This window comes from Schistocerca piceifrons, chromosome 3 (genome assembly GCF_021461385.2).
Source record: "Schistocerca piceifrons isolate TAMUIC-IGC-003096 chromosome 3, iqSchPice1.1, whole genome shotgun sequence".
Classification (NCBI taxonomy): Eukaryota; Metazoa; Arthropoda; class Insecta; order Orthoptera; family Acrididae; genus Schistocerca; species Schistocerca piceifrons.
The window spans coordinates 538,459,772-538,475,063 of record NC_060140.1 but is presented as its reverse complement, the minus strand read 5'-3'; the positions used below and the strand labels follow the sequence as shown (position 1 = coordinate 538,475,063).

Below are 15,292 nucleotides of genomic sequence, written 5' to 3'. Positions count from 1 at the left end.
ACCATCTGAAGTGAAATTTTCCCGGTCACATGTTTGACTAGACTCGAGTAGCAACGATTTGTAACTGCCCACCGACTACAAATGCAAAAGGAGTTACACGATTCTTTGGAATGGTGAATTTGTTCCAAACGTTCGTCACCAGTCAGTTAGCAGCCCAATTTAACGAGCTAAAGAAAAAACGAAAAACGTCTGAGTGGAGTCCGTCCAGCAGACGTCGTCTGAAGGTCTAAAGGCCCCTCTGGCAAGGAAACTCGTGCTGATTATGCCCGATTTCGAATGGATTTTACTGTCCAGACAGACGCTTCGACCTCTAGGATGACCACGGTTTTGCTTCAGGATTACCCTAACGAGAGGAGGCTGGTTGCTTACGCTTCTCAGTTCCTTTCTTTGCAGGAAGCTGAAAAGTCCCCTTAGAAAAATTATATACATGACTGTCCTTAAACTGACACACAATATTTTTAGCGCAACGCAATCTGACTTTCAATAATCCCTACAAAAGAATGGCCCTGACTAACATTAACCTATACCTTTCACAAAACACTTACCTCACAAAAATCTTCGTTACTCGAACTACTGCAACACAGCGAGCGCCACTACTGCCAGCTAAATAAAAGATTCAAACTACAGAAGGCACTAACTACTGATAGGCATAGTTAGCAAATGAAAGATTTTAATAGAGAACAAACAATGTATTTACCTTAATAGTGTTGAAAAATCATAATATACATAGCAGTTCATGACATCAAGTCTTACAAATTTAAAAACTCCGCCATCTCTCTCCCCACATCCACCACTGCTAGCGGCTCACCTCCAACTGCGCAACGCTACGCGCTGTTCACATCCAGCTGCCCAACACTACAATGGCCAATAACAATGCAAAGCAGCCACAGGCTGCACGCAGCACAGCCAGTGATTTTCATACAGAGCGCTACGTAACGTTGCCAATAAGAAAACATAAACAGCCTACTTACATAGCCCCCATGCAACCCACAAAAAATTTTACAAATTGTTTTGGGCAGTGGCCAATAATAATTTGATAAAATTTTTCATAATTACAATAACAAAGATATCAAATGCACACACTTATTGATACAATGTTGGTCAAAAGCTAAAATTTTCTCGCAGTCCATAAGGACAGTCCTGATCGTTCATCACAGTAAAATTGCAGTGTTTTTCTCAAAGTCTGAGCAGTAAAAGCAAATGAACACGGAAGTAGTGGATTTCCATGCAGCCTTGAAGACGTAGTGTTGTCTGTCCAATGAAAAGACATTGCTGACTCTTGACATGCAGACAGGTAATGGGCCACAACAGAGCAAACCCACAGCAGAGTCGGTCGTAGTTTTGAAGAATATTGGCAGGTAGGTCATCACAGAGTAGACCCGCTGTAGTTCTGGTAGAGATTACGGTATTGGTGGGCCACCAGAGGTGCAGACCCACTGTAGTCCGGGTAGAGATTGTTGTATTGGTGGGCCACCAGAGGTGCAGACCCACTGCAGTCCTTGTAGAAATAATGGTACTAGTGAGTCAGCAAAGGTGTAGACCCACTGTAGTCCTTGTAGAAATAATGGTATTGGTGGGTCATCAAAGATGCAGACCCACTGTAGTCCTTGTAGAGACATCCAGCAACCATCTGTTGCGACTGTGCAGGTGCACAATAACCATCGAAGAGTCTTGCGGACAATATAGCAAGTCCATAAACCACCAGTTGTGCACTCACAATTTTTTTTTTATTGTCCTTAGAACCAGTAATGCTGTTATCCAGTCACTTGCTGAATTATTAACACACATGCAAACACTATGAGTCCCTACTTCTCACATATTGTCCATATACTATGACCAACAGAAACGTGTGCAGTGAAATGGAACTTACAAGTTAATAATATGATGAACTGGTGTCAATACAATTTTATAACATAAGAATACAATAACAAAGGTACAAAATACATTATTAAAGAACATAACAATACAGATAAATTTGTAGTAATACAGGCTTTACAAAAGAATAGAAATATACATACACATCAGTGTTACAGGAATTATGACATAAGTAAATACATAAAAGGTCAGAATAATTATTGAAACATCAACTTCACACATGAGCATTAAAACAGAACAGAATTAATAATGTCTAACATCTTTACAAAGTAAATAACATACTATTAATGCAAATTATATTTGAGGATAACAGTATTCCTCATCATAGTTCATGTAGCTATTAGAAAAATTCTACAACATAAGTCTTATCAGATAAACATATAAAGACAGCAAGAACATAAATAAACAAGGGTACACAAACACATAGTGGGATAACACAAGGAAAGGACAGGGTTTGTTTTACTGCAGTATTTTGCAAACAAAACTTTCTTTACTTCTCAGAGATCTCCCTTCGTTCTTCATTATTTCCAAAAAATCCTATCTATACCTGCTTTCTGTACTTTCCTCGTATAGCCTCTCAGTGCATTTCTTCAAATTCATCACAACTCATTCTCTTATAGGCTACCCCCTATTAAGCTAACTTAAATCTACTGAGCTCAGATGCATAAACTAAGGGATGAGGCAATGCAGCAGCACAAAACAATTAACACAAACAGCAATGACAAAAAAATGGAAATTGGCAAAGCAAGCTACAGTAAATCTAGATTACCAAGCAATGCAACATTACAACTAATATGAGCCAATGTGCAGCAACAAGAAAAATAAATCAGTAGTAAAACTGGCTAACAGAGTAATACAAGGTGAAATTTAGTAGCACTATGCCTGGCAAACAGCAGCAGCAAATGCTATAACTTGTATCTAAACATGACAAAGCTCAAGCAGAAAAATATTACAGTAAAAATATCCATGTTTAATACCTATGTCACACCTTAACACTAGAGTGATGCATCACTGTAACTTGCTCTAGCAGACAAGTTACCAAGTCACTGACAAAAATTATGTATGCAATTCCTGTGAAGTGGAAATGTCTTTTTGTGCTCCCTCTTTTTGTTTTACCTATGCCTCTGAAAAGGCACACACTAATGGGTTTTTCTCCAGGTGTCTGACGCAGCTGGCCGCTCAAGACGCATTACATCAAGGTCACTTGGTTTTCTTACCGAAATATTTACGTCACCAGTTTGCAATACAGTGACAGTCTCATATAAAAATATTTCACAGGTCAAGAATTTGCGTTACAAATCTGTAGAAACAAAATCCTATTGATTTAACAGTGTACAAAAATTGTTTCGTTGGCATTGTAATACATTCACGCATTTACATACATTTCATAACTCTTAAGGTACGATTCTTGGTTTCCAACAACCTTTTTCACAAACCAGAGTCCCTAACCACTACTCATTATTCCTTACCTTATTCGTCGACTCTTCTTCAATATTTCATCATAACAGATACGTAGCATAATCAAATAACTCATATAGCATCAGCTTATTGATCATAAATATACCGCAATAGCATAATACACACAGTCATCTTAATAATAACATCATAACACCTCAGTCAACTCTCAAAATCGTCGTAGCTTCCTCCAATAATTTCAAAACCTAAAAAAAATTCTCTGCTCATGTCAAAAGTGTCATCTGCCTCAAACATACTTTAAAAATCGTGATCCCATACCAAATACATCATTCAAAGCTCTCATAATATCACAACGGGTCCGAAAAAATATGAACAGTTCACAAAGTACAGACAAAATACGATTTCGTAAATGTGAAGTTACCCAACTGTGTAACTGCGTAAACATGTCTCACTGATGTAGTAAAAAAAAATGTTTATCTCTCAGTTAAATGATCAGATAGCTGTGTAATTTGTGTGTTAGAGAAATATGGTACTGATGTGTAAAGTTGCATAAGCAAATACCATATTAGCTAGGGCTCCTTGTGCTTGCCAAACACATGGTACACAAAGTAAGTGTGTACCCCCCTGAGGATTAATGAATAATACCCTCAGGTGTTACAGATTACAGCAATGGAATGAAATATATCATGGAAAACCTATGTATCATTGTACTTCAAATATCTTTAAAAATTAATGTTTTAAGTACAAAATTAATCACTCAAATACATGTACAGTAGCGCTAAACTGTGCGTCATGTTGTAAGATAATCTCTGTGGAAGTCTCGTAGTTATCGTCCTCCGAAAGCAAAGTTCTGCAGAAGTCAATGTACTTACCTCATGATAAACAAAAGTGAAATGCTTTGCGTATAGATATCTTAGTTATTATGCTTGTTGTTGCGATGAAGGAAGTACTGTGCTGTAACATATTGTTGTGCTATGGAAAAGGTTGTCTCCTTGTAGCTATACCACAAAAGTTACTACTAAAACATGTTTTACTTTCCAGAATAATTCAGGAAAACTGTGCAGATATAAAACAGATACACCGCAAAAGCAACATTGTAAATTGTCACTCATTAGTAACGTCATGATATAATCGTGTAGCTGTCACATAAACTAACCACTGTGTCATCTGGTACTTTAAATCCAGAATGTATCTTCAAGTAAACCAAAATGTTGCATTAAAATCTCATTAGCAGTACCAGTATATGTCCTAAGTACGTAAGCCTGATAGTCGTTACATAATCGTGCAACTAACAAGCAAGAATGCACAAATACAACACTGTGTCGTCTGTTCACTATAACAACGCATTCGTAATTTCTGTTTAAAAGTGTACCATAGGTTCTAGACTAGATAGTTGACTTCAAAACATTGTTGCATGTTAACAGTTTCTCAGTGTGACAAATTGTACTAGTAGCGTGAAGTGAAAAGTTTTATGGCAAAGACAAAGTTAAAAAGCAGATTATCTTTCAATAAACGGTTTTACATGTGAAATGTGGTGCAAGCCTTTACTCTTACTAGTATGCACAGCTCCAGCTTCAACGGAGTCATTGTGTGGTATATGTCGGTAAAGAATACTGGAATTTTTCTCAAGGTTAGCATCTATGTTATTTTTCTCTGAGCCAGCTGTCGCACGCAGCTGCCTGCTGTGCGAGTCATTGTCTGTCTCTTTGTTGGCGCGCGTCGTTATTAGGATTAGGAGACCTAACTTCTACAAATTCACCTTGTCGAGAGTGCCCTGCTCTCTTTGAATCCCGCCAGTTCTGATAAAATTCAGGTCTGTCGTTATGATTATATCGTCTGTCGTCATGTTGGTGGATTCCACAGTTTCTTTCTTGTCGGTCACGTGGTGGAGAATTTCTCCCTGAATCGTAACTGCACCCTGAACTGTTACGTCTGAAATTATTCTGTCTCCCTTGATAATAATAGTTCTGGTTACCATATTGTCTGTTTCTATGACTGTCTCTGCCATACTCATTACTACGGAAATGCGAACTTTCTCTGTAACCATTACTCTGCCAGTGGTTGTCATATGGGTGGTGTCTGTTTTTGGTCACGATTTGTGTTGTGAGAATAGCCTCGTCGTGTCCAGTTATTATTTATTTCATCGCGGAATTGCGACGGATGTGACCTGTAATTGTTGTGTTCCTGTTTTCGCTTCCGCGATTGTCAGTGTCAATTTCTAATTCTTGAAAGAGTCCCTGAAAAGCTTCAATGTCGTCTTTGCAACGCCCTGTTAAAATAATATGTCGTAAATGTTCAGGCAGTTTGATTAAGCAAATACGGATGAGTTCTGAGGGGCTGTATGGGTTTGAAAGATACTGATTCTTATGCAACATGTCTTCAAAGTATTTCATAAGACTGGAAAATTCAGATTGTTCGAAACGTTCCATCATTATGATGCTATGTTTTACTCTTGTGTAGCTTGAGACCAATATGCTGAGAGGAAGGCATGATAAAATTCTCCTTCACTGTGACAATCGTGAATGACCGATCGCATTCTATTCTTACAGCTGGTTCATTCTCCAAGTAGCCACACATAAATTCTAACCTGTGCTCCAATGACCAGTTGGAAGGAAAACAATGAGAGAATTGATGAAGCCACGCTTGTGGATGAATGTCGTTGCTGGAATTCTTAAATTTTTTGAATTTACGTGTAATAATAAACAGCTTATAGTCAAAATCATCATGTCGACGAGTCGCATATCGGTCATTGTTACTTCGTGTCAGCGGTTTCATCTCAAAATTCGGTGCACCTTGCCAATTTCTTTCATAATTTCCGAAATGCCCTGTGTTATTATTTTGTAGCTGTTCCGTATTTCTATGTCCCTCTTCCCGTATTGGAGTGCGAGTGTCCTCTGAAATATGTAATTCTTGTATTACTTGTGCCAACTGATCTTGTACTTCCCGGATTTCTCTTTGGTACTGTGTATTAATTAGATTTTGATTTTGTTTGAATTTTCTAATTTGTTCATACTCTTCAGTGTCCGTGAAGGCTACAGGTCTTGTGTCATTCAGATCATCATCTACCTTTGTAGATAAGTTAGTGAACTGATCTGAAAGTTCGGCTACTTTCTCCGATAGTGTATTTATTTCCTCAGTGTGTTTTTCTGAACCAAGTTTCAGAGTGTCCATTTGTGTTAAAATCGTATCTACTGTGCTCTTTAAGATTTCCTAAGTTTTTTCAAGTAGCGTAACCGAATTGGTAGATGCAACTGAATCAATTTTAGCCCACAAGGTCTCATGACTTTCATGAACAATGGTTTGCAGTTCTTTTATGGCTGCTTTGTGATTCTGTAATGCATTTTCATGTCACAAAAAATAGGTTGAAAATGCTTGCAAATTTGTGTTTTTACATCATTACAGACTTTTTGACATTTCGATTCAATGTTATGTAACTCAGTAGTTAAATCTTCACGTGTTTGTTCAAGTGTGGTATCTAACTTCCAAAGATTTTGTTCCATTGTGTCTAACTGTTGCTGTGTTTGTTTCTGGTGTTGTTCCATTGTGTCTAACTTTTGAAGAATTTGTTCCATTGTGTCTAACTTTTGAAGCTTTTCTCCCATTTGTTACATTAATTGTAATAACAATGCACTGGTGTCTGAAACATGTTCCTCAGTGCTATTCGGCAATGCATTTGAACCGGCAATATTCGCATTTTGAAAAGCGGAAAATGTGTCTTGTCTTATTTGAGAAAATGGCAAGGACGCAAAACCTGAATCGACAGTATTTGCAAGATTGTGTCACTGCCTACATCATTATTTGCAGCCCGCTCCATTTCCCTATGTACAGTTACCAAATTACTACTTTGAACATTAGTTAATTCATTACGCGGTGGCGCTAACACACTGCTTTCGTCTTCACTGTCATTTCTCAGTTTACTTTGGAGCCTAGTATTACGTTCTTCACACGCCATTGTTGTCTCAATATTTCACATGACGACACAGAAAAACACAACTTGAACAGCAAAAATAAGAGAACACATTAACATAGCACTGAAAATAATATCTAGTTAATTGCAAGCGCAGCTACGAAATACTTGGTGCAAATTTACATGCGCTCCACACCTGTTTTACTGTTCAACAATGAAAGGCTGCAACTACAAAGGAGATTCTCTCTACAATTATGCACTAGCAATAAACAAAATCTACACTAATTACACAAACTACAAGAATCAGAAGATTCCAGTGAGGTATCCTGGCAGGGTCGCCATATGAAACGTCCCCTAAGAAAAATTATATACATGACTGTGCTTAAACTGACACACAATATTTTTAGCGCAACGCAATCTGACTTTCAATAATCCCTACGAAAGAATGGCCCTGACTAACATTAACCTATACCTTTCACAAAACACTTACCTCACAAAAATCTTCGTTACTCGAACTACTGCAATACAGCGAGCGCCACTACTGCCAGCTAAATAAAATATTCAAACTACGGAGGGCACTAACTACTGATAGGCATAGTTAGCAAATGAAAGATTTTAATAGAGAACAAACAATGTATTTACCTTAATAGTGTTGAAAAATCATAATATACATAGCAGTTCATGACATCAAGTCTTACAAATTTAAAAACTCCGCCATCTCTCTCCCCACATCCACCACTGCTGGCGGCTCACCTCCAACTGCGCAACACTATGCGCTGTTCACATCCAGCTGCCCAACACTACAATGGCCAACAACAATGCAAAGCAGCCACAGACTGCACGCAGCACAGCTAGTGATTTTCATACAGAGCGCTACGTAACGTTGCCAATAAGAAAACATAAACAGTCTACTTACAAAGCTAAGTACTCGTTGTATGAACTCTGGGCCTTGGCTGTTTTATTTACGTTTGAAAAGTTTAAATTGTATTTATGGCACTGGAATTTTCAGTTAAATACTGATAAAGAAGTCCTTAGTTTGATGCTGGCGACTGGCACCGATCCAGAGTACCGATTTTGATGGTGCCTCCTCTCATTTAAGGATGTTGCCCAGCAAGAAGGCGCAGACGCTGAATTGGCCCACATTAAAGAGCGAGATACATTCAAGTCTTATGTTATGATGGGGAGGCCACAGAGATAAAATTGTTTCATCACTGGTACTGTGATTATTTAGGTACTGTCATGAAACACCGGGAAGAGGAGATTTAGGTAATTTTAAGACCACGATGAGGCTCGGTGTAAATATTATTTGGAAGGGATGGACGAGTAGATTCAGAAGTTGGGAGAGTCCTGTAACGCCCGTTCCCTTAGTTGAACAGCCTGCAAGGTTCCCGGTCCTCCGACGTTCTTCAGTCTACGATGCACAAGACGTGGCCCGTAACTCATAAAGAAACCAGGTTCAGATATTTACTACACCGACGGAACAAAATACCCATGAAGAGACATTATTACACAGAAAAATTGAACACAATAAAACAAATTGCACACGAGAACAAGTATGATACATAGAATGTAGACAAAATAAATAACAAAATACAAAAACACGTAATCATGAAGTGTACGCACACACAGACACAACACAACTCACAACAAATCAGTAACAACAAATGGCACATAATGACTTACAGCAACAAAGTCGCACACTGTGTAGGCAATATACTTTTTGAGTGGTACTTAAGTAAGTAAATTAGTGAAATCAAAGTGAAGTAAAAATTACAATATAAATGAAAAACTTAGTTTAGTTTAGAAGAATTACACACTGGCCTACAGCGGGCAGAACAACAGAGCAGAAGAGACAATGACCATGAAGTCAGCAAGTTTCACAAAGCGGACGCTGTCGATTCAGCCGTCAGGGCATCGCCCGACCGGCTCAAGTGTTTCCCAGATGTCACATGCGAGCAAAGGCCCTCGCCTACATTCCAAGAGTCAATGACCGACGTTAAGAAGACTCTTAGAGAAGTTTTTCAACGTGACAGAAGAGGCAATGACCGTGAAGTCGTTCACCTCCAGTTAACTGAAGTGAATAAATACGCGAGACGCAGTGGGTCCGACAGACGAAGAGAAGTGAAGAAGAGTAGCAGTAGTTTTCAGTTAGTTTCGGTGCTAATGACTGTCATGCAAGAAGAGACTACATCATGCACAGACGCACCAAGTCCGCCGCTGTAATGGAATAGCAAGCAGCAGCCTCGGCGCCAGAAGACAGAAGTTAAAAGGTATTTGAAGACTGATTTTTACATACCCGGGTGACTCGTGAGGACGGGAAGCAGACGGCCTCACATCAGCAGTCACCTGTGAGCTGGGATGAAGATCTGACAGCCGAAGACTGGCAAGCGGGAGTCCGTTGTTCGAGTCCGGGACACTGGCCTTCCCCCGCCGCGCCGCTCCGCTGCCCGATGTGCCCAGCTGGTCTCGCACGCCGACTGGAGCCAGCGCTGGTGTCGCGGCGCACTTGCTGTCTGTGCCCTCATGTAGTCGCGGTGGAGCAGTCGCAACTCTGTTCACAGAGCTTTTCGAATTGTCGCAGCTGACTATGAGTGACGTCCTGTAATAGAACAGTTTTAATTAGTTAATCCAATTTCGGCTGACAAGCCACTTTTGTTAGCCCATACAACTTCTTAGAATGATGGAAATAAAAGAAAGATTCAAGACTGGAATTAAAATTCATGGCCAAAGCATATCAGTTATAAGATTCACTGATGGCATTGTTATCCTCATTGAAAGTGAAGAAGAATTAGAGGATTTGTTGAACACAATGAACAGTCTGAGTGCAGAATATGGACTGAGAGTAAAGTTATGGCAGATGGCCACTTGTTACGACTTCTGCACCTCTTGTTACAGCCGTTTGCTACTTGTTACGACTTCTGCCATACTTGTCAGCAGCAGACACAGTGGCTGCGCCAAAGACTGAGACGGCGTGGAGTTTTACAATTATTTATTGAACTTTCTTTACAATTTCTCCCTCGTCTTCGCTGCCCAGCCCTGCGGATCCCTCCGCCTGGGCCGGCCGGGGTGGCCGGGCGGTTCTAGGCTCTACAGTCCGCGCGACTGCTACGGTCGCAGGTTCGAATCCTGCCTCGGGCAAGGATGTGTGTGATGTCCTTAGGTTAGTTAGGTTTAAGTAGTTCTAAGTTCTAGGGGACTGATGACCTCAGAAGTTAAGTCCCATAGTCCTCCGAACCATTTTTGCCTCCGCCTGGCTGCTGCTGTGTAGACTCCCCGACAATGCCTGCAATGCGCGCCGTCGATCGCACTCGGTAGCCTCAGGCCACTAGTGCTTCGCTGAAGTCAGGATGCCCTGTGATTGAGATGAACTCGTCGCCGGCCAGCAGTACTGGCACGCCCACGGTGCTGCGTCGCCGTGAGGTCAGCTGCCGACGCCTGCTGCACCGGCGGCTGGGAAGCCGTTAGTCGGAAAGTCCGCGAGGTCCCGCCATGGACGGACCACACGCCGTGGGACCAGGTTACCGTGAAGTCCGGGCGTCATTCCCCGCCGGCGCCTGTGACCTAGACCGAGCAGCGGCCGTTCCTGCTGTAAGTTCTCGCTGTAGTTAGTCAGCCATGGTGCCGACCGAACTCGGGCCGACTCCCAGAGCTGAAGTTGACATCTGGCGGCGAACCGATCACTCATGCGAGCTTAAACAGACTTCCGGAATCGTCACCAACGAAGATTGAACATTCGGACACGAACCACGTCCGTCCTCAGATCCGCACTGCTTCCTAATGGATTCTGTCCGTTGTTGCCTGCGCTCCACTATACCTCGGTGGTAGCTTCTTGTTATTACTCCCGCAGTATATTGCAGCATAACTTAGCGTGCTGGCCTCACTTCCCTTACTCAGCACTTTCCATGCTTCGCTCGGCGCTCGGTCTGCGGGCATCCTTGCATCAGCCGGTTGGTAGACTGCAACTGTCAGCAAGGCTATCTGTGCCGCACTTACTTCGCAACGCCTCGATCGCTGGCTGCCTCTGTTTTGCCATTCTCCACTGCGTGAAGCAACGCTTACAACATGTGGCCGCACAATATATAGAACATAGGCGAAAGTAATGAGAAACATTAAGAATGACAAGTACGATTGGTGATTACGATGTACATGAAGTTTAGGAATTCTGATACCTATGCAGAAAAAGAGCCCATGACGGACGGAGGAAGCGGGCCGGACATCAAAAGCAGAATATCACTGGTAAAAAGCGCATTCCTGCCCATGAAAAGTCTACTAGTTTCAAACGTACACCTTAATTTGAGGAAGAATTTTCTAAGAATGTGCGTTTCGAGCACAGCATTGTATGGCAGTGAAACATGGACTGTGGGAAAACCGAAACAGAAGAAAATCGAAGCATTTGAGGTCTGATGGTACAGAAAAATGTCGAGAATTTGGTGTACTGGTAATGTAAGGAATGAGGAGGTTCTTCACAGAACCAGCAAGGAAAGGAATGTATGGAAAACACTGATTAAGAGAAGCGGCAAGAAGGCAGGACACCTGTTCAGACGTCGCGGAATAACTTCCATGGCACTAGAGGGAGCTGAAGATGTAAGCACTGTAGAGGAAGACAAAGACTGGAATCGTCGGTCTGGTCAGCACTTAATTTTATTAGTAAAAATGTAGTACTCGCTACAGCTCTCTGCCAATAAGATAGCTAATATAAACATATTCTAGTACCTTTAACGAATGGCGAGTCCGACTAAACAGGACGTATAGTAATTTTAGCTCACCTTTGCTGGAGAAATGAGTAATACTGTGAACTACCACCTGCCGATTTTCTACGAAGCGTTACAAATTCCTCGAAGCTAGTGCGGGACATAGAGTGGCAAGTGCTCTCCAAAGTGAGGGCAGGTATGTGCGTAAAACAACTGCAAGTATTGGGGAAGCGTCTGAACTACCATTGGAAGCATGTGCGTCAATAACATCTGCGCCAAGCAAGTCCTAAGCAAGTAATACTGTGTTCATGTGACGAAGTTGAGGGCACCTGACATACCTTTTCCGACTACATAAATCAACGTGACCTTCCCAGTTCTCTTTTCACCCACCGCTCCATGCTGATTCTGTAGCTTTCTTTCTATCCGAGGAATCCTATAAGGAAGACGTCAAGCGTAAATTTGACCATCTGCCGTTAAAGAGAAATCATTTCTGAGTCAGGAACATAATCGAAACGATAGTTATTTAAATAGAAAGTGGTGACAGGTTACAAATACGTAGAAACTTGTGTATAAGATTGGAGCTTACTGTTAAGTACCAATACGATAGCACCTGCCTGTAATAAGGCTGTTTTATATGTCAGTAGGGGTACAGAAATAAAGAACTATAGCCACACTGCATATCTAAAATCGAGATACATTTTATGAAGAAACGGATTCGACGTCTTAACAGCTTTAGGAAGTTAACACTGAATTTGTGAGGGTATATCAGTTCGTCAAGGCGATAGACTTAGGTAAAATGGAAACTTAATGTGATCAGAGCAAACGTCACTTTGCAGTGGTATGGAAACTATAATTAAATTTTTGGCGGAATAAACCGTGTACTGGACGCTCCCTCGAATAAGTAAGAACAGCACAGATAGGCCTCATCTGATGTTAATTTTACGGGATCACACTATTTGAGTACTATACTAAGATAAACTTCCATATCAGAACATAGGTTCAGCAGAAGTCAAAATTTGTAATTTTAATGTTAGTAGGCTAATCTGGTTTTGGTTCCAGCAAAATCTCTACTTCTCATACAATGTATGGTCCCCCAACACCGAACCGGACGTCGAAAGTGCATTCATATCAGAGTCTCCCATTCGTGCCCTGAATGAAGGTCGCTTTAACCACGTGCCTGTCATGACTGGCGTGACCTCGGCTGAGACGGGTGAGTGATCGCAAACAAATGTCGTCTATTACTGCTTTTATATAGTGAAGACATCAAGGAGATTCTAAAGACGGTTGGAAAATAGCCGAAGTGCAAATACCTCTTAGAGCTCCCGAAATGAATTTGTTAATAAAATAAGCGTATTTATAAAAATTTGTTCGTAATTTTTATAATTTCTGCAACTACATGGTGTCCATTATTCAATGCCGAGTTTCAAAACGTTGTAGAAAGAGAACCACTGCTCCAAATGACGTCAAATTTTAAAAGTATATTATTGACGCAAGAGGAAAAGTGATTGAACAAAAAAAAAAAGAAAATTTTACCAATAAATGGCACTGTAAGCATCAGAATATGTACACCAACAGACGTGGAACTCTGCTGTAGTCCTACTCCAGTGGATGAAAAAAGGCATTGGTCCGATATCTGCTACGGGCCTAGAGAAAAGGATAATTCGAAAAGACAGGTTCTTTTGAAGCGCAATGTTGCAGAGACAGGAAAGCAGTTGATCTGACGTCTGTGAAGAAATAGTCACAACACTGCAGGACTGCAGGAGGGGTCGACCGGTGATGTGGAAACATGCAGTGCACAAGGAATTGTCTGAACTTAGGATACGCCTGTGAGCACTGTGCATAACGAAAAACAAACGGTCGCCCTGTAATTTCTTGCTCGAATGTAGGTAGGAAACGAATGGCCATGGAACGTCTGTGGAAAGACAAAGCCCATTTTCATTTTCGAGGACATGTCAATACGAAGAACTGCAAAATATGGCATTCTGCTAAGTTGACAGTGTAGTGCGGGTTGACGGCATAGTTTATCGTCGGGTAACATTTTTTCGAGGAGATGAATCCTGAAGGTCCTGTTACCTGTACCGTCACTAGTAAAGGCTATGATAGTGTGCTGAACACCAAAGTCATTCCAAGACTCCAACAGGGTGTATGTGTAAATGGGATCACTTTCGAGCAAGACGGCACTTCTCCCCACGCTGCATAGCCAATGTAGGCGCTGCTGCAGAGCAATTTCGAAAATGCTGGAATTATCATTTCCAAACAGCCTGGCCGTTGTGGAAGACGCTGTTTCTGGATTTCCACTAGAGGCAGAAAACGCTGGACAGCATACTGAATTCACATGTTTTGCGTCAGCATCACGATATGAACAGATGTCTTTCGCTTTTTATGCGGTTTTTGGCCTCAGGACGAATGAAAACCTGTTTTGCCCATCCGATGTAGTACGACATTACTGTGGCGGATGAGCTAACCTATCTAAAGCTGCCACAAATATCGACAGCCGAACTTGTACAACCATGTACACAGGACAGTACGGATGGTGTAATGTGCAATTATGGCCTTAGATGTTGTAATGAGATTCATCTGGTGTTTGTAGATGACCCCATTTATGTTAAGACGCCTACAGCACCATTTATTGGTAAATTATTGGTTGTATTCATTTTTGTTTCATGACATTTTCCCCTGCGTCAAAAATATTTTGTTCCAATTTGACATCATTCAGAGCAGTAGTCCTCTTTCTACAACTTTTTCAAACCGGAACTTTAATTGTGGATATCTTGTTCATTACAAATTGCTGCATCTACAATAAGATGTATAAGTTTTAAGTAATCAAAAAAAGTCTGTAAAATGTCGTTTACGAACATATATTGTTTGTGGTGTGCCACACGCTATGAGTCTGCGTAGATTGAAAAACTGTTGAAAAATAATAAGTGTGCAAAGCTTTTTTACGTAATAACCATTTTTCTTTTTAGGTGCTGAAGTTCTAAATAAGTCAGATCTTATAATTAACCTGAATAAAACATTCGAAAAAGTTGTGGGACCTTGCTTACATTTGCCGACAATAGAAGAACAGACTCAAGCTGCAGAAAAGCTTAGGAATTTCTATTTTGGAAATGAAACAATCACTACCGATTATCCGGAACCGTTGGTTCAGGTAAGTAACAGTACTGTTGACTTAATTTTTCAGAGTAGATGTGATGTGATAAGAATTCTATACTGATTGTGATTTACATCAATGGAAACAAAAAAAAAAAAAATGGCTCTGAGCACTAGGGACTCAACTGCTTAGGTCATTAGTCCCCTAGAACTTAGAACTAGTTCAACCCAACTAACCTAAGGACATCACACACATCCATGCCCGAGGCAGGATTCGAACCTGCGACCGTAGCGGTCTCGCGGTTCCGGACTG

The 15,292-nt window shown here is 41.0% G+C and overlaps 1 protein-coding gene across 1 annotated transcript in view; it reads left to right on the top strand.

Moving 5' to 3' along the window:
• The window catches only part of LOC124788818 (cholinesterase-like), a 92,715-nt gene that overhangs the window by 59,501 nt on the left and 17,922 nt on the right, over positions 1-15,292 (top strand). The window contains exons 6-7 of the mRNA XM_047256098.1: positions 12,949-13,099; positions 14,856-15,037. Of these exons, the coding sequence (XP_047112054.1) occupies positions 12,949-13,099; positions 14,856-15,037 (333 nt within the window). The remainder of the gene's footprint in view (positions 1-12,948; positions 13,100-14,855; positions 15,038-15,292) is intronic.